Genomic DNA, 26,975 nt, shown 5'->3' on the forward strand with positions numbered 1-26,975 from the left:
CGGCCAATAGAATTACCCCCCTGCTCGCCACAAAACAATCCCTGACCTCTGACCTGTACCCTAGGCTGGGTTAATAGCTGGAGCAAGCGGGGATTGTAAATGCTTTGGAGTCATGTAATGTAACTGTCTGGCACATCATGGCACAGTTTGGTTAGGGTTAGGGTTAGTGCATGAGATTTAATAACAAAATAGTCATTGATGTCTTTGCAAAGGTAAAGTCAACAGACAACATGAAATAATATATAATATATTATTTGTTTTTAGCAACATATTGAATACATTAAAGGTGCCATATGTAAGAATGTGGCCAAAAACGGTTACTACGTTCAAATTCAAAATACCGAGGTCTTTTAGGTTTCGTTTTCTGACGTAACTGGCAACCCGTGGTTGCTCGGCAGCTAAGACTCTACTGACTGCAATGATTGGTAGACGGCGGTAGGTGGCGCCACATGACAAAACATGATTTCGAAACATAAACATGATTTGCAGTCTGCAAAATATTTTTTTTAATGCAAATATTTTGTCTGTACTGTTGTTGTTGGTGAGTTCAGTTTGTTATATGAACATTATTCCTGAGTCTCTGTGACATATTAGGAGGATTTTATGGCCAGTTGCTTTAGATTTATTACATAATGCACCTTTAAATAACTAATTTATATTAGTGGAAGCCACACATCCAAAAATATCACAGAGTGGCAACATCCCAGTTGGCTGAGTAACCTTTTAACTGACTGTCAACGCACCAGATTACCTAATGTGCTTTTTATTCCAATAACCGATTAATTTATAAATTTTTGAGCGAATGTGACAAATAATTGTTGGCCGTGTTTCAAGAGAGTCACAACATTTATCAGTAGCCTACAACTCAGATTCCAAAGATGCAATAATATGAACCTCGCCACTAATGACAAAATAAATAGGAATTCTTAACAGGAAAAGGGATTTTTAAAAGAAAAGCCCTTTCATAGCCCAAACAATGCCCTGGTGGAACCACAATCAAATCTTGAGACTGAAAGAAGGAGGAAAAGAGGAAGGGAGTTGTTCCTAGATAAATATCTGGTAATGGTTTTCGTAATGACGCTTAATGACAGACGAGAACTTCCCACTGAACACAAGCACAGAGAGGAACAAACAAACCAAATCTCTCGTCACGATCGTGTGCCACCATTTTGCAAGGGCCTCCAGTTGTGAGTGACGCATTTCTCCACCCGCTGTGCTGAGAGAAAGTCCACAGCAACTTTAGCTTTTCACTCTCAGAGAACGAGGACGATCGTATTCATGAATATTTAGATCCATCACTTCTCACATGTTTCCACTGATGTGAAGCTCCCGATTCAACAAGGTAAGAAATGCCTTACTTTTTTTTTCTTTTGAAGTAGAATACATTTTGTTTGTTTTGTAAAGTTATCAATATTGTCTTGGGTTACTTGCCGATGCAATGCATCAACCTGGACTCAGCTTGGTAATAGTATTGTACTAATACAGTAATGATTTTGTAATATGTAAAAGGAGGTCATATTATGGCAATTCCATCTTATTTCTCATGCATTTTAAAGCATGGTAATAATGACAATAGGGTGGTAATGAGGGGATAATATTACAGTAATATTATATTATTTCCAAAGTAATAACCAGTTAATAGCTTGGTAATTAGAATTACTCTCGGCTATCATCAGTGTAATACCTTCACGTGAAAATGTTTGTAAATTAAACACAATAATAAACTGCCTTTCATTTCACATGCACATTTTCCATTGTGCTTATGTAACCGGTGTAGTTTTGTCTGCGTTGTGAAGAATTTGTCACTCGATGGATATCGTTTGGAGCAGTCTCCGTTTATTTCTGACACAGGGTAAATAAAAGAAACTTCCATCAGCATGTGAACCACAGCGAAAATGTGCCCTTTATATAAAATAAACAGATACAGCATGTCAAGTTTAGCATGACAATCTCCATACGTGCATAATGACAATGCTAAACAATATGGAAGTCACATAAGCGCACATTACGTACCTCTCCCACAGTGTGCAGCGGCAAAAGGGGAGAGGTAAGGGCTAGACACGCACATAAATACCTGATGGGCACTGGAAAAAGTGAACGTGGGGAACAGAAAAGTGACAAAGGTTCCACATGCGAACTTTACCTACTGTGTCAGGATAAAATATACAAAATAAAACTATACACACGTTTTGTGTAATTATAACATGAAAAGGAAATATAAAATAAATATCAGGTGTAATGAATTACAGTATGTTACAAATATGCTGTAGTAACTGACCCTGTTACACTTACCAAGTGTTGACTTGGTGATTACTTTAGAAATGGCTCTAAAACTTATCACCACACTACTACTATGTTGTTCCTGCACTGCGATGTAACTGTCTTAAATATCAACACTCTTTGATAGGAGTAACGAACAGGACGACGCTGCTGTGCCTCCAAAATGACATCCGACCACCTGACGGAGGAGTTAATACCAACCATGACAGCCAAGATGGAAACCCTTGACCCCTCAGCGCTACCGGACCTCACTTCTTCTGTCACCTACAACCTCAAGTCCGAGACACTGACTTTACCAGAAGGGGTCACCTCGGTGGCGGGCATCACCGTGGTCACGGGAGGTGCTGAGCTCTCCTGCGGATCCTGCATGCTGGCGTTTTGCTTTTGGAAAATCGTCATCGGATTCAGCTGCGTAGCCGTGGGTCTGTACGACCAACTCAACCACACCAAACAGGGAACCTCTCACTTGCTGGGACTGGGATTCGTGATTCTGGCCGTCAGCTTCGCGGTGGTGGGAAGCATCGTGGCGTACGAGCTTCTGACCAAGAAGGACAGAGAGATGAGACGAGCGCGGAGAGAGGAAGGGAAAGAAGTGCTCGTGGAGAGTGACAGGGTTATTAAAAAGGTCACAGTGTAAACGTAACACTAACATCAGAGGTGGAAAGTAACGAAATACATTTACTCAAGTTACTGTATTGAATACTTTTTTTGTGTATTTTGTATTTTTTAAGTACAATTTAAAATCAGGATTTTGTATTTTACTTGAGTACGTATTGACTCAAGTATTGTACTTAGTTACTTTATAAATCCTATCTGTTACTGAGTAAAACATTTAAATTCAGCACAATGAAGATCTACAGGGGGAAAATATACACCAGAACCAGACGAATGATGATGTGATTATCACGTGACGTAATCTCCGTGAGCTCCAAAATAGTTTTAGATTTCTGAGCCCTTGTCATATTTCTACTACCCTCACACCCCACGCAAAGTAACTAAGTAACTTTTACTTAAAGGTGCATTATGTAATAAATATAAAGCAACTGGTCATAAAATCCTCCTAATATGTCACAGAGACTCAGGAATAATGTTCATATAACAAACTGAACTCACCAACAACAACAGTACAGACAAAATATTTGCATTTAAACAAACATTTTGCAGACTGCAAATCATGTTTATGTTTTGAAATCATGTTTTGGCGTCATGTGGCGCCACCTACCGCCCGTCTACAAATCATTGCGGTCAGTAGAGTCTCAGCTTCCGAGCAACCACGGGTTGCCAGTTACGTCAGAAAACGAAACCTAAAAGACCTCGGTGTTTTGAATTTGAATTTGAACGTAGTAACCGTTTTTGGCCACATTCTTACATATGGCACCTTTAAAGTACATTTAAAATGAACTACTTTTTTACTTCTACTTGAGTAATATTTCATCAAAGTATTGGTACTTTTACTTGAGTACAATATTTTAGTACTTTTTCCACCTCTGCACAATATAATGATAAACTGATGAATAAGATTTTTCTCTACTATACTATACACCAGTACCAATCTAACCCCTGCTCTCCTCTTCCTCTTTCAATATATATTATATCATAAATAAAGTATTCTTTCAATGTTATTCTACTTTACACTACCCCACTTACAATTCAAGGGAATTTCCTAACACATGAGCTTCATATGAAACATGATTTATTGTGATTTGTTGTTCTGTGACGCAATAAACTGTGTATAATCTGTGTATAGTCACCCAGCATCAATGGGTTACAAATGATTATATTCATAATCCAGTAGAATAGTATCATATACATATATACAAATAGTATAATGCGTTGGATTGAGACATTCTTCTACTTCATGAGTACTTTTTTATTTTCAGTTCATCCTGCTATTGATCCATATATATATAATCTACACAGCTACAATATATGTATACATAGAATGATGTTTGCACTTTAATGTATTAGTTCTAAGAGCACTGACTTTAACTTTTGTCCTAATTATTAACAGACAAAAGCAACAAGGAACACTGACAGATCATGTAATGTATGCAATAAAGGACTTTATGTGAAATGTGCATGCATTTGTGTGTGGCCAAGTGAAAGATAGAAAGTGAAAATAAAGGGAAATACAGAAGTTTGCCACAAGGTTGGTTCCTTAAAACACGTACACACACACACACACACACTCTGTAACCACAGGCTCCCAGGCCTCTCTGGTAGTGGAGACACAAAAGCGCCTAAGTGGGAAATTCTGGAATTTATTAATATGTTCTTTTGTGACAAACGTGTGACGGGGGCAGCATATCTATCAAAGGTTGGCGAGTGCAATCCAACAAAACACAAACCTACAATCTAAACAGGGGGGAGAGTTTGTGTTAACATCTCCATCTGCTGGGACAACAGTAGACTGTACTTCAACCAGGGACATTCCTCACTTTGTTAAATGTAAATGTAGTTTCCTGCAGAGAGAAATAGTCACACCTCAACTTCTGCCTGAGCTGGTTTCATATTGATTATCATATAAACCAAAATCCTACAATTAGATTATGTATGATTGCATTAGAGCTATAGATGATGATATACTTTGCAGTAAATTGGACAACCCAGAGGTGTATATAGTAGAGTTGAAACATTTAGTTAAAGGTGCCGTATGTAAGAATGTGGCCAAAAACAGTTACTACATTCAAATTCAAATTAAAATCACCAAGGTCTTTTAGTTTTCTGACGTAACTGGCAACCCGTGGTTGCTGGGCAGCTGAGACTCTACTGACTGCAATGATTGGTAGACGGCGGTAGGTGGCGCCACATGCCAAAACATGATTTGCAGTCTGCAAAATATAGTTTTTAATGCAAATATTTTGTCTGTACTGTTGTTGTTGGTGAGTTCAGTTTGTTATCTGAACATTATTCCTGAGTCTCTGTGACATATTAGGAGGATTTTATGGCCAGTTGATTTATTACTTTATTATATTATTTATTATGCACCTTTAATTTCTAATTCTTTTTCAAAACGTTGCGCTGTTACTTGGACAAAAGAAGAGGAAGATGGCAATTTTTGGTAATCGTGAGCAACATTTTAATACAAATATCACCAGCAAACTATTCAATGAGCCGTTATATTCAAATGAATTAATCAACTACAGTCCTAGAAACAGTTGAAAACGGTCAACTAAAAAGTTCTTTCTGCTTATAAACCCACGACTGTTGAGTAATTTGAATACTTCTGGCGCCACAATGCAAACACTGTTAACGTTTTAACTCGCTGACGTCGTTATCATAATCATATGACTTTACAGATGGAAGGTTCCTCACAGGTATGTGAGGTATTTGGACAGGTTGAGTGGGCGGGGCTTCAGTCTGATCACCTGACACTGGTCACATGTTGTTCCAAGTTTCAGGAAACTTTTTTTTTTTTCTCCCCTGTGAAAACAAAACTACACTAGTCCCGCCTCCACGTGTCGCCTATTAGCTACAGGCGACAGCATCGGCTCTCTGATTGGTCAGATGAATGACGTCAGCACGCCCGTCACGCCACGAACCAAACTCCTCCCCCTTTCTGAAACCTCTCGTATGTGTAATTGATATCGTGCCTGAAGAAGGAAAAAAACACGGCGGAACTTTGTGTGTTTTTCAGGCAGAGAATTGAAAGTTAGCAGCCGGAGCGGCGTGAAGGTGAGTTTGTTACACGGAAGCCGAGCAGCGCGACATCTCTGCCGGGTGTTTTGGCCAAGTTTCAACGTCGTAAACTTGCAGCCAGAATACTTTCAAGGTGTCCACTGTCACTTGTGTTACTTATTTATACTTGTCTGTCAGTTCAGCTTTCAACGTCTTCCTTTCGTTTTGCCCTAGTCGAGAAGGCTGATTAGGGTTAATAAGGCTAATTATTTGCGTTTACATTGTTGTATTTTGGTTGACCTGTTTGTGTGTTTACCTGGAACTGTGGCTATGCTATGTGTGTGTGTGTGTATCTATGCTAATGTCTGTGTGTGCTATAAGTCTACTTTACTGGACACACACGTTTGCACAGCTATTCTTGTAAGGACACTGCAAGGATTTGATTTGGACAGTAAACAAAAACAATATCCCAAAATACAACATGAAGAAACAAACCATGTTTTTAACCCCCAAAGAAATCACCTTAAAGTCCCAGTATGAGAAACTTAGGTGAAATTGTTTGCATTTGGCTCAAATTATCAGTCAATATCATATCAATAATCATTTTCCTACTACAAAAAAGAATAATACGTGTAATTATGGGAGCAGAGTATCTTAGAACCAACCAATGCTTTATTTATACATTTGAATACATTAAAATTCTGGGATATAGTCAATCTTCAAACTTTAGTGATTATATACAAAGCACATCATAATCTCCTCTCAAGATGTTCTCAGAGGCTGTTCGAAATTCACGAGAGTAAATATGAACTAAGAAACACAGGTATGTTTAAAAAGACATGGGGAAGAACTAAAAGTAAAGAAAACTGTGTTTCTGTGAAAGGTGTCAAACTATGGAATTGCTGTGATAAGGATTTAAGAATGTGTAGCTCTTTTGTAGCTGTTTTCAAAAAAATGTTTAAATATAAAACGATAAACAGTTATAAAGCTATTTAGTAATTATTTTGGTAGTCTATATTAACATTAAAATAGCACCACAATAGACCCCATATTAGTATATAATATAGTATTATTATTGTTATATAATGCAATACATTTATCTTTGTTTCCTTTTTTATATATTTCTTTTCTTATTTGTGTATTATCATCCATCGGATGCCATATTGTTTGAATATAATTCAGGATACAGCAAAGGATAGGCTATAATAAGCCCTCGGCTTCAGCCTTCTCCTTTTTCGGACATTTTTATTTACCATTATTTGTGAAATGAACATGTAAATGTCTCAATGTATATTAGTCCGAAATAAACCATTCATTCATCATTAAATTAAAAGTGAAATACTACTGTGCTACTCAACCATTTGGTCGAGCACACTTTAAGTCACTATATCTCATTGAAAAAGGTATCAAGCTGAACTCACTAACACTTATGAGTAACTAATGTGACTTGTTCTGAATGTTGTACTTTATGAATTATGAAAACCAGGTTTATTATGAACAGACGTCTCAACCGTTTGGTAGAGGCCTGTGTCTGAAATACTGTAGGGTCTAGTTTGTCGTTATTGTTATCATAAGCAAATAAAAATAAAATAATGCAAAATGCAAAGAAATAATTTTTTATTTGCTTTTTTCATGGTACATACCTTAAAGGGTAAATAATCTCAATAACTTACAATGGACACACTAAATAAACATTGTTGTTGCTAACTGAAGACTACATACTCATACATAATATTACATACTGTAAAATATACAATTATAATTGAATGTATGTTATGTGTATTTATACAGTAGAAAGTAGTTGTGCAGCTGTAGAGACCGGGATGCAAACGTGTTTAAAATGCAGAGTGACCAGTTCTCTCTCAGACAGAGTTGAGTTATTGTATAGTGTGATGGCTTGAGGCAGGAAAGGTTAGACTCGTCATGGTCCCTCCAACAGTCTGTTGGACGATGATGATGATGATGATGATGATGATGTCCCCGTCTCCACCTCAAATGTTTCCTGTCCAATCACAGAGCCAGCTTTCTTCATTAGTCCCAACCAACAGAACAGTACGCGGGCAACAACTGACTGATAAAAGATCTCGAACAGCTTGCTGCACACATTGTAGGATCCTAGCTCGAGTCAGCTCATACCCGTCTTGTAGACGGCGTCAGTGTTGGATTTCCAGTCATCCTCACCCTTTGGTCCCCATAAAGACTAATGGTCCTGAAAAAGTCCGTTTTTATAATAGACAAGGTCTTAAAGATGTTAAAAAAAACAACAAACTACCAAACAAAACAAAAACTTATCAGAGTGCTTATCAGAGGCACAGAAATGTTTAACCTAAAGATCTACTGTTTCTTTCATGTGTAGGTCAAATGTCAAAGGGCATTTTAAAACTTGTCAGTGATTATATTAACTGTTTTAAGACGAACCATCTGTGACGGACCGTCAAAACCTCCACAAGACGTATAAATATAGTCATTTTTCTATTCTGAATAATTAAAGTAAATTATCCCATCAAATGTAACTGAAAATTGGGGTGGCATCTCAAGATTGCGTGTTTTGGATCGTTAAATGACTGATTTGACTGAAGAAAATGTGCGGCGTGTGAGAAAATCCATTAATGGCAGACAATTAATTCACTGAACATCTGATGTCAAAACTAACTTCTCTTTAGTTTGATGACCACGTTGGTTTTAAGGGGAAATAAATCCAGGCATGTGAAGCATGACTGACTGAACTCTACAGCTTTAAAGAATGTTTGTATTGCTCAGCCTGAACTCTTCACAAATTACCAATCTTTAATGAATGACTTCTTTGTGTGTACCATGACTAAAAGCCATTGGTATTGAAATGTCATCCTTAATAAGCAGATGCTTTGCTTTTATTTACTGTTTAATTAACCACAGGGCCACACGCATCATTTGGGGGAAACAAAGGGAAACATTAGTTTGTGTGTGGAAGAGATTTAAATATAATTCTACTTTCTTATTTTCTTTTGCAGCATGGATTCAGCTAAGATGCCTCCTGACAACAGATGAACGCTAAGAGGATGCTGCTCTTGTTGAGTACAAATGGGACATAAATAAGGATGGATGGTGCCGGTGTTGGCAAAAATGTTAGAAATCTGTATAAACCAGTTGTATTAGTTGGTGAGAAGGTGCAGTCAGAAGAGCTACCTTTCCACACACGATTGTAAAACTGTTCACCTTTGGCGTAAAAAAAAAAAAACGTTTTGGCAGTTAGTACAGCAGATAATCCTACTTTGCTGATGGAGTATAACGAGAGATTGCTGTGTGGGTCAGGGGAGGTGGAGTTAGACCCCGATATTGTCAGTGAAGAGGCTGGAAAACTGTATTCAGAACTACAGGTAAGACCGTTTCTTTTCTATACCGCTATTGCGTCTGTATATAACTATTAAATGTGTTTAAACACACTTTGTTTCTCACAATCCCAGACAGTTATTGAGACCCATGGTGAAGCTGTGGTGGAGTCGCTGGTACCCATATTTGTGTGGGTGCTGGAGGGGCTGGCCAGCTGCAAAACCCAGCTCAGAGACCGAGAGGAGGAGGCGGAGAGGGAGAAAGCCGAGCGAGAAGAACTGCTGCAGAGATACCAAGTAGAGAAAGGGCTAAGGAAAGAAAGTCAAGAGGTGTGGGATTGATTAAAATGAAGAGATATGTCATGTCATGTTGCACGATTTTGGCTGCGTGCCGTTAGATTGTCTTTTTTTGGTTTTGTAGAGATATCTGGAGCTGGATGACCAAATTGAACAAGAGAGAAGAGCCATGAAGGTGCGGGAGAAAGGGAAAGAACGACAAGAGAGAGAGTTGGAGAGGAAAGCGAGAGAACAAGCTGATCAGTGTGAGTGTTTCGAAAGCAACTGTGACAAATCCCACGACGAGCTTAAATCTCTCTGAAGGGGGCGCTGCTGTTCGTTCAGTTTTCACTGATACTAACCCCGGATTTCCACTGGACGCGGAACGGCATAGGCGCGGTTCTGCTTCGTCCTCTGCCCGGCGGCTAACCCCACTGGGCGCGTTACGGCAGCGGGGCGGAGCCTTGGGAGCCGGCGGTATTCACGGAAGACCGCGCGATAATCTCGAACGGACGCGAGTTCGCGAGATCCAGCGATAGACTGTGTGTATAAAGGAAACAACAACAACACAGCTTCTTTCCATTCTCCGACGTGGAAGAACTGTTGATCTGGTGTCATAAATTATTTTATGTTTCTCCACTTCAACAATCAGTCTCTCGTCGTTCATTATGACTCTCCGAGACGCTCTGATTAATTGACTGTTGACCTGGCAGCACCGGTCACGATGTAATGTTGATGTGAAGTTGTGACAGGCGATATTACCTGCGTATTGTCTTTTATTTTGAAAGGGGGGCGGAAATGTTTTACTTTGATTCTGTGTCAGACTTCCTGTCTTGTGCGATCTGCTTCGTTGAAATTTACGAGGTTCAGCAGCGGCAACGGAAAAAATAGAACTGATTCCTATAGATAGCGCTGCGAGCCGCTTCTGGGCCGCTGCTGAGACGCGCCACAGCGCGGCCGGTGGGAATGCTCTCATTGATTAGAATGGAAGCGATTTGCAACGGCGACCGCACCGCTGCCGTTCCGCTGCCGTTCCGCGGCCGTTCCACGTCCAGTGGAATTCCAGGGTAAGTCAAACTCCTGTTTTCTCGATGATGACAAAGTGTTTTGTGTTTTTACAGTGATGACCTTGGAGGAGCAGAAAGCCAATCTGAGTCGAGAACTGAGCACATTGAGACTTACGCACAACAAGGTCAGTGAGTGCTGTGTAGCGTACGACGGTGTGCTGTTGTTTCCACAGACGGTCAATATTTATTTTGGTCATTGTTCTGTTTCCGTTATCTCCTTCAGTTGACCAACACATATCGAGAACTTCTGGAAAAGAGAAAGGATTCTGAAAGAGACTCTCCTTTAAGGTTGTTCATAGTTTCTTTTTTTAATAGAAATCTATTTTTTATACGGTATTATTTTATACATATACACCTATACAAGCATAGGTTTTTTTTATGCTTGAAGGAGGTGCAAAATGAGATGTAAATACACGCAATGAAAACAGTTAATAAAGGATAATGTTTCAAACTCATGCTACTGAAATGTCAATGAAGCTTAAGATTTTTCCTGCACTGTTGAAACGTCAGACCGGCTGCATGAGAGGGAGACGAACTGATACAAAAACTATAATATTTCTCAACTTATCGCAATGAATATATATTGGTACTATAATTAACGGGAAGCAGCAACAAAACACGACAATGTTCTTCAACATCTTCTGAAGTAAATTCATTCTTCATTCATATGATCAAGTTACACCTTCATATCCTTCCGTGGTGACTCAAAGTTTTGTGCCATCTACTGCTTATGTCTGGGAACTAACGCCCAATATTCATATAACAGGAGTGCAGAAATGTGCAGAAACGGGTTATGATTATGACTACAGTCAAGAAATTCTACACTAAACTTAAAACTTAAAGTAACATTTTAACAAAACAAACCATATGATTGTACAATAATGTACTGTAGCTATAACTATAGTATGCTATAACTTAAAAACTACAATTTGAGACATTTTTTCTGTTCTCATTTGTATTGTGTAAAAGGTTAAGATGAAATGGAATCTTTTGTTTGTTATTAGTGGTTATTGACCATAATTCACAGAGTGTATGTCCGTAATAATAAGGGTGCTGCAAGAAAGTGGAACATACGCTAATACTGCTTGATACTGTGATATGTTTTACAACTAACGCTGTACGGTTCTACTTAGGAATCACATTCGTCCCAAGAATCACGACTCGTCATCCGATCAAGTTTTATTAGATTCCCGTGTTAATGAAAAGGTAAACCATTCCCATATTTATAAACACAAGACTTTGTCATAGAAATTAGCTGCATTGATCTTCTTTTCTCCAGCAGGTCATTCAAAGACCGTATTCATACTCTGGCCCCCCCTGTCTGGAAGAACTCAAAAATAAGAAGGAAAAGGCGATTGATATTGCAGTAAAGTCCACCACGGATCACTTTGTCAATGATATCATTAGCTCCACTCCAGAGCTGGCAGGCTTTCATGGCTGTGTGGATGCAAGGTAACGTCAACCAATGTGTGTTAGTTAATGCTCTAGATCTACATCCTTCACATACAGTTAGGCCCATAAATATTTGGACATCGACAAAGTTCTCTTTAGTTTGGCTCTATACACCACTACAATGGATTTGAAATGAAACGAACAAGATGTGCTTTAACTGAACACTTTCAGCTTTAATTTGAGTTATAAATGTGGTCTTCTAGGTCCTTTGGTGTTGCTGAGCTCACTGGTGCGTTCTTTCTTTTTAAGAATGTTCCAAACAGTTGATTTGGCCACACCTAATGTTTTTGCTATTTCTCTGAGGAGTTTGTGTTGATTTTTCAGCCTAATGATGGCTTGCTTCACTGATGGTGACAGCTCCTTGGATCTCATATAGAAAGTTAACAGCAACATATTCAAAATGCAAATGTCACTCCTGGAATCAACTCCAGAACTTTTACCTGTGTCATTGAAGATGAAATAATGAAGGAATAGCCCACAATTGTCCATGAAATAGCTTTTCCGTCAATTGTCCAATTAATTTTGGTCCCCTAAAAAGTGGGAGGCACATATAGAAAGTGTTGTAATTCCTACACCATTCACTTGATTTAAAGCTGATAGTGTGCAGTTAAAGCACATCTTGTTCGTTTAATTTCAAATCTATTGTAGTGGTGTATAGAGCCAAAATAAAGAGAACTGTGTCGATGTCCAAATATTTATGGGCCTAACTGTATGTACATGGCGCAGCAAATGTTCTTATACCGCGTCACATTTCTTATTCATTTATTTACCATCGTCAGTACTCCTGTTCGACCTAACGACGAGGAGTCTCCAAACGGCGAGTCCGAGACCAGCTTGGAGGACGAGATGAAGATGAAGGTGGAGGAGACGGAACACAACGGAGATGTAACGAGCAGGCATGAGGAGGAAGAGGAGGAGGAGGACAAGGAAGACGATGGTCTGGAGTGGGAGCTTCGCAACACAGACTCTGTGTTTTCGGAACTGTCAGAGCTGAGTCAGGATTATGCGGAGAGCGTGGACCGTGGAGTCAGTGTCAGAGGTAATTTACAGACGTTTATTATAACGTAGTTGATGAACATTCTCAAACTATGGTTCGATCTATGGATTATACTAAATGCTAACCCCGTAAAGAGTGCCTTTATTATTATTTTGACCATTCCTGTGGCCGCAGATGCAAACAACTAAACCAATGTTGTGTTTTGAAGCTCATGAAGCACAAACTAAATGATCTAGAGCTGAAACGATTAATCGATGAATTGATTATTAATCGATTACTAAATTAAACGGCAACTATTTTGATAATCGATAATCGATTTGAAGCTTTTTTCATTATTAAAACAAGATTTCTGATTGTTTTAGCTTCTTAAATGTGGATATTTTCTTTGTTTCTTTGCTCCACATAACAAAGAAATCATTAAAACTGAATCATTTTGGTTTGTGAACAAAATAAGACTTTCGAGAGGGTTAGGGTTAGGGTGATCAATGTTTTTTAACATTTTCTGACATTTTCTGGACCAAACGATTATTCGATTAATCGAGAAAATAATCGACAGATCAATCGATTACGAAAATAATCGTTAGTTGCAGCTCTAAAATGATCACAGACACAAGTGACTGCAGATGTAGGAGGTGATGAGTTTATTTCTGAAAATCAGTCGGCAAAAGTAGGAAACTATTTATACACTGCTTATAAAAAGTGGGGCAGTGAAAAAGGTTTCTGTTTTGAGGTTTCCTCTTTTACTGTTTTCACCATGTGCTAAATACTGATGTTGGTACTCGCTCTGTTTTTCTGCAGAGCTGCACCAGCAGAGTTCTCGCATTTAAATTCTGTTTTCCCTGTGTAGGCAGCGCAGACCAGTTTGAGGAGATTCTTTCTCAGTGTGAAGAACTCAAAGTCAACTTGTGAGTCATGCATTTCATTTAATTTCCCTGTCTCTGCGATTTTAAGATGTTCAGGTGATTTCCCAAACATTGACACTGTTTCCTCTTGTAGAAACACACAAAATAATAAAAAAAAAAAATACTGCTGTTTTCTGATTTGTTTCTTTTCAGTGGGTCAGTAGAAGCTGCCCGCAAGGCTTTGATATCTCGGGTGGTCGAGCTGACCGATGAGCGCTCTGCTTTTAAACTGGAAGTGACTTCTCTTCAGGAAACGGTCTCTCGATTAGAGGGACGGATAAAGGAGAAGGAGGAGGAAACTAAGAGGTGTGGCTTGCTGTTCTTGAAAATGTGCCTCTTTAAAATGTCAAGTTTTGGTCATAACTATTATAAATACCTTTTTTGTTTTTCATCCTTTGTCTTTCACAGACTTCGGAAAGAACTGGAAACATGTCAGTCGGAGGATTCTGATGTAAGAGAAAGTTATTGTCATTTTTACTGCCTTGGTGACTCCTTCACGTGTGCTGTGAAGCACCTGGTGTACGTTTCCCCATTTAATAGAATGAATCTTTCACTCAGGCTTCCGTCACGTCCATGCGCCAATTCTCTCGCTCTGAAATGGCTCGTGTCGTCATGGAGAGGAACCAGTATAAGCACCGTCTTTTTGAGCTGCAGGAAGCAATCAAACATAGTCAGACAGTCAGGTAAATGTTTGCCTAAATAATAAATACAACTATTATTGCTGTTCTGTTAAATCTAAGAAACGGTTTGGTTTAACACAGCCATGTTGGTCTCATTTATTGTTTCTTTTTTTTAATATAGGGCAACAAAGGAAGAAAAGTTAACAGGGGACAAAAGTTCAAGTGTTTGGAGAAGGTAAGTGTTTGTGTTATCATTATCTCATTGTAATGTACTGTACCACAGTTGTCTGGTTCTGAGTCTAGAAGACAAAACCACCCAAACAAAGCTGTACTGAGACACTGCAATATTGTGGTTATGAATAGAGACTCTTTAAACCTCTCAGGTAAATTGGAAACGAGGACATTCCTTGGGTTGTCCTGACCATCTGTTAATAATAAAAACCTAAAGAGAACAGGAACAGGAACATTTGTCATGAAAGCACAGACAAAAGGACTGTTTGGTTGCAAGTGTTTTAAAGAGTAATCAATGTTAGATGAGCAATATATGCCTGAGAGGGAAAAGTCTTATGGTTTATAAACAGTATTGTTACTTGTTTCTTTATCTAAGGTTCAATCGCCTGTTTGGCCTTTCCAAGGAACCTTTAATCCCACCTCCTGCCTCTGCATTCACCTTACCAGCTTCATCACTCACTCGCTCCCCTCTAAGGTCTCCTCAGCTACCGGCTGTCAGTCAGAATGAGTAAGCAGCTTCTTTTTTTTTTTAGCCATGTCACACTTGAATCATAAGAAATGGCTCAGTAAAGTTGATTAACATGTGGATCATTCGCTCTAGGCCTGCTGCTCCTGCTGCTATCTCACCTCGTGCCAGGAGGAGGGAGCTCTACAAGGAGATTCGCTCCCACATTTGGGGAACTCTGGGAAAACGGCAGTTACACGGCTGGAGCTTGCCACTGGCAAACACACAGGTAATAGTAATGTGTACGATGGAAGGTGATGGTCTGAGGGTGGACTGTTACATCAGACAAATGAGCTGAAGACTTTCATGATTTTGATTAAAGCTCACATAGAGTGCTCCTGTTGCACATGTATGTTAGTCATGGAGGTCTATTTACATACATTAACTTATTTTTATGGTCAATAACCTCCTAGTTGCTGTAAACGAGCCGATAGAAATCTTGTCTTTTCTGACGCTCTGCTCAGCCGCGATATTTCAGACATGAATCTCACACCCAGAAGACAGAGTGTGTTGTGATTGGCCAGCCAGCGTAGAGCCAATACCCGGAAGTGACATATTCAGCACACCCGCTCTCAGAAGCGCAGCTCCCCCCTCTGGAACGGTGGATGCACTGCTCCTCATTATCAAAACATTGTTTTAACAGTGTTTAAAAATAGCTTCGTCACGACTCCCCGCCGCAGTCCCTTTTATGACTTTGACCCAGAGTCAGAAGACACTGTCGCTTGTGAAACACCTCCACAACAGATGTTCTTCTTCTTCTGCGGTTCAATGTACGCAACCGGATGTGCCCGGACTAGTGCCCGGAGCAGGACGATCTGCTGTTCAGGAGAAATGCTGTTTTTCGTAACCGGACCGGGTTTTCTCAGAGATCTCGCTGAGCCCGAGATTACAATAAAACACCGCGTTCTCAGCAGTGGCTGAACTGTTTGTTTTGAAACTTCAGGGCTTCGTAAACAAGGTAATGACGCAGATGCACACCAAAAAACAGCCTTAATTGGAACTTCCGGTCTTGGTCCGCTTTAAAGTTTCTGTTATTTCACACCATTTATTTTTTACCAAACCAAAGAGAAGGAGCTGCACTTAATCCATTCTGCTGTTAATATTGAGCAAGCTCCACTGGAGACTTACTACAGATTATTTAAGTTACCCAGACATAATGTACACAACCACAGTCCTATCAATATCAAGGTGATAAAATGTCTTTTTAAAGGAGTCCAGTGAACCTGCTCCAGAGCCCAAAGATGTGCCCGTTCTAGTGCAGCTCAGGTTGTTGGATCAAAGAGACTCCACTGCTAAGGTAACTCTTTCCACCACCTTATTCATGTAAACCTTCATTTTCTGCCAGTGACCACACTTAAACACTATCCGTTTGGTTGTTTCAGCTGAACTGTGCAGTTTCAGTCGCACCTGAAGTCTCGGGAGAGGCCACAGTGAGTCTGTCATTATCGTGGTTAAACATCAACTGTAGTACTAGCACTCTAATCACCACGTACACGCACATCAAACCATAACTAACACTGTCCAGGCACGAGTTTCACGCCACTCATCTCTCCAAACTCCCATGTTCATCCCTCTGCTAGTGTTCAGTATGGGTAGTTTCGGGCCCCGCCTCCAGCAGTGACATTACAGTGATTGATCCAGCGCGGTCCAACACAGTCCTGGATCAGTTCAGCCTCCCTCCCACAGCTCCTGCACTCTGCCTCTGTGCTGTGCCTCCCATAGGTCAGTGCCAGTGCGATGGGCTCCGTTCAGACAACATGTCTAATCTAATGTATTTAGTACTTACTTACATTTTCCCCTTCATACCGTAGTGGTCAACACTGGATGCTTAAAATGTTTTTTTGACGCAGTCTTTCTTGTCTTGTTTTGTCAGGTGGCACAACAGGAACTGTGTGGATTGGAACTCAGGAAGGAAGGTAGTGCCTGCTGAATAAGCAGCTCTCTAAGTGAAATACTTGTCGCCAAAGCATTTTTGACCCACTGTCTTTGTCTCTCTTTTTTCTTCCCCAACTCTTTATTCTCCCAGTATACTGATACACTCAGCCTCTGCTGGCAGGAGGCGCTGTCAGCAGTCCGTTTCCCTCTCGGAGGGAGTTTATTCACTCACGTGAGTTGTCTGCCCTATTCTTTGTGCTCTTTCAGCCAAAGCCTTTAATCATTTATTGTGCCCTTTATACTCGATCCATTCTTACAGGTATTGCCAGAGTCAAGTTATAGCTGGTTTAGCTGACGGGACATTAGCCTTTTTCTCACACGGCTCAGGTAATTCTTTTCTGTTTCCTATGCTTATGTAGATGGACGCCGTGGCACCTTTTATTAAATTAATAATTACACTATCAAAAGCAAAAACTAGCAAATAAATATATACATATATATATATATATACACGTATATTATTATATTTACATATACATATATAAACAGGTGGATGGAATCTGCAGTCACACTCTGTGGTTCCCCTTGGTTCAAACCCTCTGCAGCCCATTCGCTGCTGCCTTGCAAAAGATGGCCGCCTATGGGTGGGATATTGGAACAAAGTCCATGTTGTTGACATTAACAGCAAGAAGGTTGAGGTGAGAAACAATGAAGTTAACCTTTTTTTGTGTCACATTCTCACACCGTTTCATTACTCAGCAACATTTATCCCACATTTGACTCGACAGCAAACTTTCCCAGTGTCTGAACGCAGCGAGCAGCAGGTCCGTTTCCTGTGCGCTGGTGGGAGCGGTGTGTGGACCTCCTGTCGGCTTGACCCAATCCTCAGGCTGTTCGACTGGTTCACTGGACGGCCGCTACAGGAAGTTGATTTCACAGCTTTGGTCACTAAAACATTAGGTGCCGAAGCAGTTTTTTTTTATTTTGAATTTATATTAAAATAAGCAATTTATTATCTTTGTTACTGTGGTGATAACCACTGACATCGCTGCTGTTTCAGGGTTATTGTCAAATTTTTTACTTCACAAGATTCAGTTTGGAAATGAATGAATGAACTGTCAGTTTCATGGCTTATGTGGGTGATAGTGTGGGTGAAAACAAAAATTCTGCATCTTCATCACCCATGGGGGTGAGGATATCATGGTCTGTCTTTCTGTATTACAATATGATATTGTGAATAATAATAATAATAATTTATAATCAATATGAAAAAAGAGCAGAAATGTAATTCATGCTCAAGCTTAATTGAAACAACATTTTTGTCTCCCTGTGTAGGCCATCACTTCCTGGCGCTGTCGCCTCTCCAGATCTCGTCTCTCGCCGTCATCTCTGGCCGTCTGTGGGTAGGCACCGGAGGTGGTGCCATTTTCTCCATACCGTTATCAATAAGTATGTTTTATTTGGACTCGATTGGCTTTTAAAAATGTCATTGTGTGAAATGTGCTTCATCAAGTCTTCACCAACATTCATTCACAACTGTCCTTAGCATCAGAAGCTGTTTCCATTCCATATTGCTCCATTGCATCAGCCCAACTGTGTTACCATGGACACAGACAAGCTGTCAGATTTATCATTGCTGCACCTGGTAAGAATTGAATATGGAAAATGACTGAGTTTGCTTAACATTATTTAAGACTCGGTGAGCCCGCTCCCTCAGACCTGCCCTTGACTGCTGCGTCTGTGTAATCTGTGCCTTAAAGGTTGTTTGATGACCTCTCCTGGCAGCAGCACTGTTACTACCTCTCAGCTCATACTCAGCGGAGGAGAGGGCTACATCAACTTCCGTATTGGTGAGTTGAAAAATGGGAAGTTTGTTTGCCTTTGTTGAGTTTGTTTGTTTAGATTAATTACTTTTAGAAGTGCTTAGTTTACAAACTGCATTACAAAGCCCTCTGCTTTTCCAGGGGACGATGGAGGTGACGCATCAGATGAGTTGTCCCAGGCTACACCTCAGCGGTCTGAGCGCAGTCACATGATCATTTGGCAGAATCACACCCCGTCTATACCCAGCCCTGCCCTCTGACACAGGTGTAGAGACCGGACACTAGATGAGCCACACACACACAATACTGGAAATGGTGCTTTCAGGAAATGAAATTAACCAACATCTCAATGTGGCAGCAATAGAAAGTATCCTTTAAAAGAATATGTAGGATTTAAACTTTCATCTTTGTTTACCCCCCATTCATTTGGTGAATATACTTTGAATAGAATATATTCAGTATGTGCCTTCATCTATTTATAATCAGTCCTATAGAATGGATTTATGATTTATTTCCTGGGTTGTTTATGGATAATTTTTTCCTTATAATAAATTTGAAAAATGTAGATTTCTCTGGTACATTTGTATTTGTTGAAGAACAGGCAGCGCTATGGTTCATATCATCATTCTACAGAGTTGCTCCAGGTTTGCCTGTCATACATCATTCAGTCATCGAGTTGAGTGTAATTTAGTGGCTGCTCCTGAAGCTGCTGTGTGCTGATTGCTTTTAACTGTGAACTGAAACAACTCATTCTTGTCCCATCTCAAACACAATCAGACATTTTTAATCTCTAATCTGATGATACTGCACTGAGATTGGCGATACCTTTTGTAATGTGTATTTTTGCATTTTCTGTTATGAGTATTATCTCACATTATACACTTCCACATTGTATGTGGTGTAATTACAAATAACCACATTCTAAATGTATGTACGTCTTCTAAATTAAGAGTTTTAGCTCCTGCCCTGAAAGATTATTTATTTTTTTCCATCAGCTCTTGATCATCTCTGAATTGCATAAAATGTCTTTGGTGTCTTGCATTATCTTTTGTAATATAAAGAAGGGAAATTCTTCAAGTGTTCTATGTTGTGTTTATGTGCAATTACAAGTTTGTGTCACAATACTCAAGACTTGAGTATTGGTGTTGACTCTGCAGTGCCTCAAACGTTCTTATTGTCATCATTAAAATTGGTCTCCATTGTTAATGAAGTAACTTCCATGAGTGTTATTGCCATAATCTGGTACAGAGATGCAAAACATAGATAGAAAAAGACATGCGGGTATGATTCACAAATAAATAAACAAAATAAAACTCTGCTTTCATTTTTTTAATCTTCATATATTGGAATCTATTATTGTGAATAGTACATTATAATCTGGAATACTGTCTACGTACATCATAAATTAAAAGGATGGAAAATCCCAGAGATTTCCCAATGAAAACAAAGGGTCCCTGGCAGGTTTTTTTTGTGTCTGTTAATGATGTTTTGTGTCAACTTTACAGGACAGGTGACGGCAGCATTCAACAGCAGCAACAGGCTTTGCTTCAGGCAGTTTTGCCTGCTGCTTATTTTGGTACAGTCATGAATGAGACAGTCAAATTCAGTCAGCTTTTCTGCTCCACTTCTTATGTCGGACTGCTGTGAGTCCTGGGAAGACGTATCCTGCGACTCAGGGAGCGAGCCAGGCGGTCCACAGCTCCACCCATCATCCCCGACTCCTTCTTGGAGGTCAGACCCTCGATGTTGCCACTGTACCACATGACCCAGCCTGCAAGGGACAGAAGCACCAGCAGAGCTCCCGAGTACACGAGCAGATCGCCAAAGTCTTGCCCTTTTACCTCAAGGGGAGCGAAGACACCCAGCAGCAGGGATATGACGCCCAGCAGGTCCATGAGCACAGCAAACACCAGGGCCAGTTTACAGTGGGACAACCCGTCATATTTTGGTGCCATGGCTGAAAAATAAAGGTAAAGGGTGAGGGTGATTTTCTTATGCACATGTTTGTTCTTCATGTCAAACAATGAAAATACTGAGAAAAAAAAAAACTGAAACCAGGGATGGGTGATATAGCCAAAAAAGGTTATGATAAAACATTTTCAAATCAATTGATATTGATAATTAAATTACAGTGTCGGTTGCTCGGTGAAAATTGAAGAAACAAGTAAAATTCAATGTTTTTATGGACCTAGACAAAAAAAAAAAATATATATATTTAGAATATTATATCTCAAAAAGTATATATTGAAGCTTTGTTAGAGGCATTGAAGGTGGAGTTAAATTACAGTATGTGTTATTGTTCCAGTATTTGACCCTTTATGTAGTCTATGGAACTATATATCACAATGGAACACATCTCTTGTAATTAGTGAGGGATTATATCATCAAACGTTTTGGTAGCATGCAGAAGATTTTCAGATTTTACATTGGGCTGCTGTAATCTTAAATTACAGTCATGACATTTACAAAATAATGTGCTCCATTCACAGGTGACTGAACTTTTACTTCGATAGCATAAACTAAAAGAAAATAAAAATAACACACAACACACACACACATTTACTGTGCTATGCTTTCTTTACACACACACACTAGTGCTCGTCAAAACAGGAACAGGTTCCCGCACCTTTCCCAACTAAAGTCAACAAAGCAGCAAAGTCTTCATATTATATTATATTACATATAATAAGGACATTTTATTTTGGGAAACAACTTCAAACACTTACCTGTGTGTTTCTGGTCCACAAAATATCTCGAATGTTGACGTGATTACAATAAAAAATCGTGTTATATTTGCTGTGTATGACACAAGCTTTGAGGTCGTTGATCAGCCCAGTAACCGACACTGAAACCTGACACCAGCTCTTCACCTGTTCTACCTGTCCTGCACTTTTACTGGCGCAACACTGACTAAACACAGCGGCAAAACAAAACAGAGAAGGAGGGGGGAGGAATAAAATGGTAACACTGACGTTATTGTTCCTCACTTATGTGTCGCAACACTAATTATATATACTGTATCATGATATCTGAAAATGTCCAATTGCATTGTTTAATGATTTATTTTATGTAAACTTCACATACTACTCTATAACCTCTGGTATTAAGAACAGCTTTCTTCTATTCTAGCCAAAAATATGGGGGGGAAACACATTATTTCAGACTGTTTACCTGTCTGCCATAATTTGTATCCCCCCCCCCCCCCTCAAAATGGACAGATGAAACCTGATCATCAAATGATTTATTTTCATGTATACTTCACATACGACTCTATAACCTCTGGGATTATGAACAACTTTCTTCTATTCTAGCCAAAGATATGGGGGGGATACAAATTATGGCAGACAGGTAAACAGTCTGAAATAATGTGTTTCCCCCCCCATATCTTTGGCTAGAATAGAACAAAGCTGTTCATAATACCTACGGTTAGGATACTATGTGAAGTATACATAAAATAAATCATTAAACAATGCAATTGTTGTTAGTTTTATTATAGCAAGCGCACCACTGTTTCTCCGGGTTAGAAATTAAAATATTTTACATATACAACGTATATGCATTATTATTATTTTTTTAAACTCGTCTGTCAAAAACAAAACACCCATATTTACAACCGAAGCCTCCAAAGTGCTTCTTTTCCCATCAGTGTCTTTCTTTCTGTGGACGGTCATTAATGTGATAACACCCGGAAATGACGCAGGAAGTTGTTTAAAAGAAAAAAAGAGAAAAAAAAGAAAAAAAAAGCGATAATTGTTATTGTTAGCTTGTTAGCTAGCAGATGAACCCGAGAAATGGAGATATGACAGAGTAATAACGACTTATTACATGTGCACGATTCAGTTATTACAAACGTAAAGTGGTATGTACCAATTTTCTGCAGAGTATGCATATAGCACGGCGATTCTGTTGGTGTCCGAAAGACGGAATTAGGAATGGGTTGTAAAGAAAGAATGTGGACTGTTCAATATTAAATTCGCAGCTACAATTTGTGCTAACATTACAGGAGGCTAACACAGTGTGAAGCTAATGTCGATCTCTTGTGAGCACGATACCAGGCCGCTACACGATAGTTCTCTGTCTAAAAACAACAACTGTTTCACTATGTACATGTAACCGGAGAAGCAAAGGTTGATGTTAGCTTTGGTTTGTTGACTCTGTGGTTGCATAAAATGCGATTGTTATTATGAAACATACAATGATTAGCTTTACCCAATAATAAATAAATATGGTATTTCTTTTTCTGCACTGCGTTAGTGTAGATTGTATTTTTCCAGTCCATATTGATAGCCTGATGATATTTATTAAAAAAATATATACATATATAATAATAATACAAAAAATCTAACATTTTGTCTGGGTTTGAGATGGAGGACGGAAACAGGAGTGATGCTGCCTCCACATCTAAGAGCCACGCAGCCTCACTCCACCTGCAGAGTAAGGTTTTTTTCAAAGCTCCAAGTATTGTTTTGTCTTTAAATCAAGCCCATGAAGTCCTGACTGTGCATATTTGTTCCCTAGCTCCAAAAAATGAGGATGCCTATGAAATTGCAATACCTTATGAGGAGAGCAACTTTGAGCAGCAAGGATTTTTCAACCAGGGTGATCAGAATTTTGATGGTAATTAACAGATGAATGCTAAAATATTCATTTGGAACTGCACACTAATATATATTTTTCCCCACACATTTTGTAAACTTAACCTCTGGCCCATCTGTCCTCAGATTCACCCCCATCAGGTGGCCCGTCTCCAGTCAACAACTCGTACATGGTGATCACCAACCTGAGGACCCAGCTGCAGATCTCTCTAGAGAAAAACTCTTGGCTTCAGAAAAGGATAGAAGACCTAGAAGAGGAGAGGGATTTCCTCCGGTGCCAGCTGGACCGCTTCATCTTTTCCACGAAAAGCCAGGGACAGGAGCAGAGCCAGAGTCAGTACAATAATGGTGAGGGATGGGGACAGGTGGGAGATTATAACCTGTCCAATTTGTGTTGTGGTTGTTTATGAATATATATAAAAAAAACTCTTACATATTTTTGTTTATAATTCTATAGGTTATGAGTCCAGGCGATTTAACTGGAGGCCAAGAAGAGAGGAAGAACGCCCTGCTGGTAAAAACAAACATGTTAATGCTATTATGCATAAAATATGACTTTTCAATCTAAAGTAGATATAGCTTAGCAACGTTATCGTCTAATCATCTAAGATTTCAGATTCTCAGTTACTATGGCTGTCTTCTCCTTACAGAGCAACAGAAGTCGGACACATCACATTTCCCTCCACGTCAGTTTATCCAGCGAAGGCCAGGTCCTCCGACGATGGTGCCTTCCAAAAACCACGTCTCCAGTTCTTTAACCAATCAGCTTGCCTCTATGAATGCATTGTTCAGCTCTACACAATCACAGGCCCTCTTGCAAAGCCACAGTCATGGTACGACAGCAACAACAGCTGGCAGCAGTGGCAACAGTGCTACAAGGTCAGCCATGAATGAAATGAGTGGACATGGAAACTTAGGTACAGGTAATATGAATCAAATGGCATAATGTTTTTTTGTGATACCTTAATTAATTTTTTTGTAATTGCTGTTTTATACATGTGGATATTTTATCTATTGTCTTTTGTTTAGGAAATAATTTAATTTGTTTCTTAATAGAGTCTCTTTCACTCCTGGGAGAATCTGATGAATACTTGGAGCAAGATGGCTTCCTTGAGGAGGAGGAGATGATATCAGGGGAAGATGGTCTGCCAGAAACCATTAACAACAGCAGACACCAGCTAAAGAGAAGACGAGTCTTCCGAGCTCCTAGAGAGCGGCAGAGAGGTAAATGACACACTTCAAATTTTAGTTATAATATATTTTTTTTATTACTTAAATAATGTATTGTTTTTTCACAGTAACTTATAACTATAATTTGTATGCTAGTCCAAGAGGGGTTTATTCTATGAAATTACTTAACCATTTTTTTCTGAGCAGTCAAATTTACTTCAGAAAAATTGACTTGAAACAAATCAGCTCTTGTGTGTCATGGGTAATGCACGATCACACAATCTATAAACACCACCACACTGAAAAACAGAGACAGTCTTGTGGAGCTGATGGACTTAATCAGCTTTGTGTAAACCTATTTGACAATGGTGTAAATGTAACAGAGAGTTGTTTATATTTAAGGGTTACAAACTACAGCTTTAATGATACTCTGTGATGGAGTGGCGGTTGTTAAGTCTCTGTCGATTGTTATTTTCAGTCAAAGATGCAGCTGGAGTGCTGTTTCGCTACAAGAAAATCCTGCTCACTTACCAGCGTCTGAAAAACATGTCCAAAGCCTTTCAAATCCACGGTGTAGACCGGAACACGGTGGCTTCCACTACACCCATCGCTGAACTGCTTCTAGTGGCCCCAGAAAAGGTGGCAGAGGTGGGTGAGTTTGACCCATCCAAGGAGAAGCTTCTGGACTATGCCCGGCGCTGCTACACTGCATTGGATGAAGAGACGCTCAGCAGGGTGCAGGCCCTGAAGAAGAATAACCTGCTTTTGCCCATCTCCTACAGGTTCAGACACTGAAGAGAGAAAGACAGAGGGACGAGAAGTGTCTCATGAAAACAGAAAAAAATGTTGCTGGTTAACAGAGGAGAGGAAATGCAGCAGGCCAGCTCTCCCCCAAGGCACACAGATGTGCAGAGGGATGAAGTATTATTTCCTTCACACAGCATTCCTGGATCTCCAGCTGAGATCTTCCTTTTCAGATAAATTAACTTGTCCCACCTCACTTACTTACTATCGATATCATCACGTGCGTCATGTTTCTTTGACAAATACTCACTGTTTTTGTCGTTATATTGCAGCTGAAAAAAGAGCAAAAGATAATATTTGAGAAGGAGAATGTGTTTTACCATCTAGGTTTATTCAGTTTTTTCCACCGTCCTTAAATGAGTGTCAACAAAGAAGCTCATATGTGTTTTAGAGTTTAGGTTTACAGAGGCATCTTTTCCTGTATGTCAGAGTCAGTTTGAGGCCAGATATTCATTAACTGATTGTCTACATCATTTCGGGACCTGTCAATCTAACTTATTTATATGCATTGCAATTTTATTGCATTATTTTAGTGTCCTATAAGTACGCTAATGGCAATCTGGGTATGTTAGCGTGATGCTGCACCCCATACATTTTGCCATACTTTTAAGAAACGCTCAGCAATTCTTCGTATAACTCGTTGTGTCATCTTCAATTATTTGTCACATTGTAATTATATTATCAATCGTAATGCAGTTTTTTGTAATTCCCTGCATTAGAAAATGTGAGTTGTGTTGAGTTTATGAACAAATGAATGAGATCATAAACTGACTGCAGTAGACTGGATCAACATTATGTAGTGCAAATGTATTTGAGCCATGTAAATTTGATCAAAAATCAAAAACCGACACTTTTGGTTAAAAAGAATACTACTGCATCACTGTTTGCATTATTTACACTAGATATTTTATCAGCACCATTTGTAATTTTCTGCACTATAAATAAATGTAACTTCCTTGATACTCAAGCTCTTGAAAATACTTTGTGATAGTAAAACCCTTTGTAAAATGAGGTACAGAACATTTACACTATTGGTAAGACACTTTGTAACATTGTGAAACTTTTTGTTCTTTGTGAAAAAAACGTTGAAAACTTACAATCTATTGTACATTTTAGAGTTCTGTGACAGCAGCTGGCTTGTACTCATTGCAGAGGTATTGTTGCTTCCCAGCGTCCTGCTGCAAATGCATGTCAAATGTTTTCAAAGCAGCAGACAAGTTGATTATGTCGTATGATAGTGTGTGGTGTTTATGCCAGTACAGTGCGATGATGAGATCGTGTTTAACAGAACAAATTAGGGTTACTGTGGAATGCAGTGACAAAAAGACAATTTTTCTAACCGTTAATACTCCAGTTTGTGTGTGTGGTAGGTTAAATTCTAAGCAGACTACAAATCAAACCAGACTGCAGTGTTTTACAGAACAATGGCTAATTTGTATGTCTCGTATTTAT

At 39.3% G+C, this 26,975-nt stretch overlaps 3 protein-coding genes across 4 annotated transcripts; all 3 read left to right on the top strand.

Moving 5' to 3' along the window:
• Nucleotides 1–2,482: 2,482 nt before the first annotated feature.
• Nucleotides 2,483–2,917, top strand: LOC310933018 (uncharacterized protein; the record flags this gene model as incomplete). The annotated part of the gene is made up of 1 exon (XM_083896441.1): nt 2,483–2,917. One exon carries the CDS (start codon nt 2,483–2,485, stop codon nt 2,915–2,917), a length of 435 nt encoding a protein of 144 aa, XP_083752567.1.
• A 2,924-nt stretch (nt 2,918–5,841) lies between these two features.
• On the top strand, nt 5,842–20,206 carry LOC310929154 (C-Jun-amino-terminal kinase-interacting protein 3). Of its 2 annotated transcripts, none has more exons than XM_083891871.1 (28): nt 5,842–5,955; nt 8,889–9,254; nt 9,342–9,536; nt 9,628–9,748; nt 10,604–10,674; nt 10,773–10,837; nt 11,683–11,755; nt 11,829–12,001; nt 12,781–13,040; nt 13,846–13,903; nt 14,054–14,206; nt 14,309–14,351; nt 14,459–14,583; nt 14,702–14,755; nt 15,128–15,259; nt 15,353–15,485; nt 16,467–16,553; nt 16,639–16,686; nt 16,837–16,978; nt 17,130–17,172; nt 17,283–17,363; nt 17,451–17,518; nt 17,681–17,829; nt 17,920–18,091; nt 18,467–18,580; nt 18,678–18,776; nt 18,892–18,981; nt 19,096–20,206. In XM_083891871.1, the coding sequence occupies exons 2-28, from the start codon at nt 9,156–9,158 to the stop codon at nt 19,212–19,214; spliced, it is 2,967 nt and encodes a 988-aa protein (XP_083747997.1). In that variant the 5' UTR covers nt 5,842–5,955; nt 8,889–9,155; the 3' UTR covers nt 19,215–20,206. The 2 variants fall into 2 exon arrangements, with proteins under 2 accessions (XP_083747997.1, XP_083747998.1); XM_083891872.1 differs by having other exon boundaries at nt 11,832–12,001.
• Nucleotides 20,207–22,698: 2,492 nt separating this feature from the next.
• ccdc106a (coiled-coil domain containing 106a) lies at nt 22,699–25,997 on the top strand. Its single transcript, XM_083900618.1, has 8 exons — nt 22,699–22,813; nt 23,319–23,388; nt 23,473–23,571; nt 23,676–23,897; nt 24,007–24,063; nt 24,200–24,466; nt 24,606–24,773; nt 25,198–25,997. Exons 2-8 carry the CDS (start codon nt 23,319–23,321, stop codon nt 25,512–25,514), a joined length of 1,200 nt encoding a protein of 399 aa, XP_083756744.1. The 5' UTR covers nt 22,699–22,813; the 3' UTR covers nt 25,515–25,997.
• Nucleotides 25,998–26,975: the final 978 nt, after the last annotated feature.

Source organism: Microchirus variegatus, assembly GCF_963457635.1.
Source record: "Microchirus variegatus genome assembly, chromosome: 1".
Taxonomy (NCBI): Eukaryota; Metazoa; Chordata; class Actinopteri; order Pleuronectiformes; family Soleidae; genus Microchirus; species Microchirus variegatus.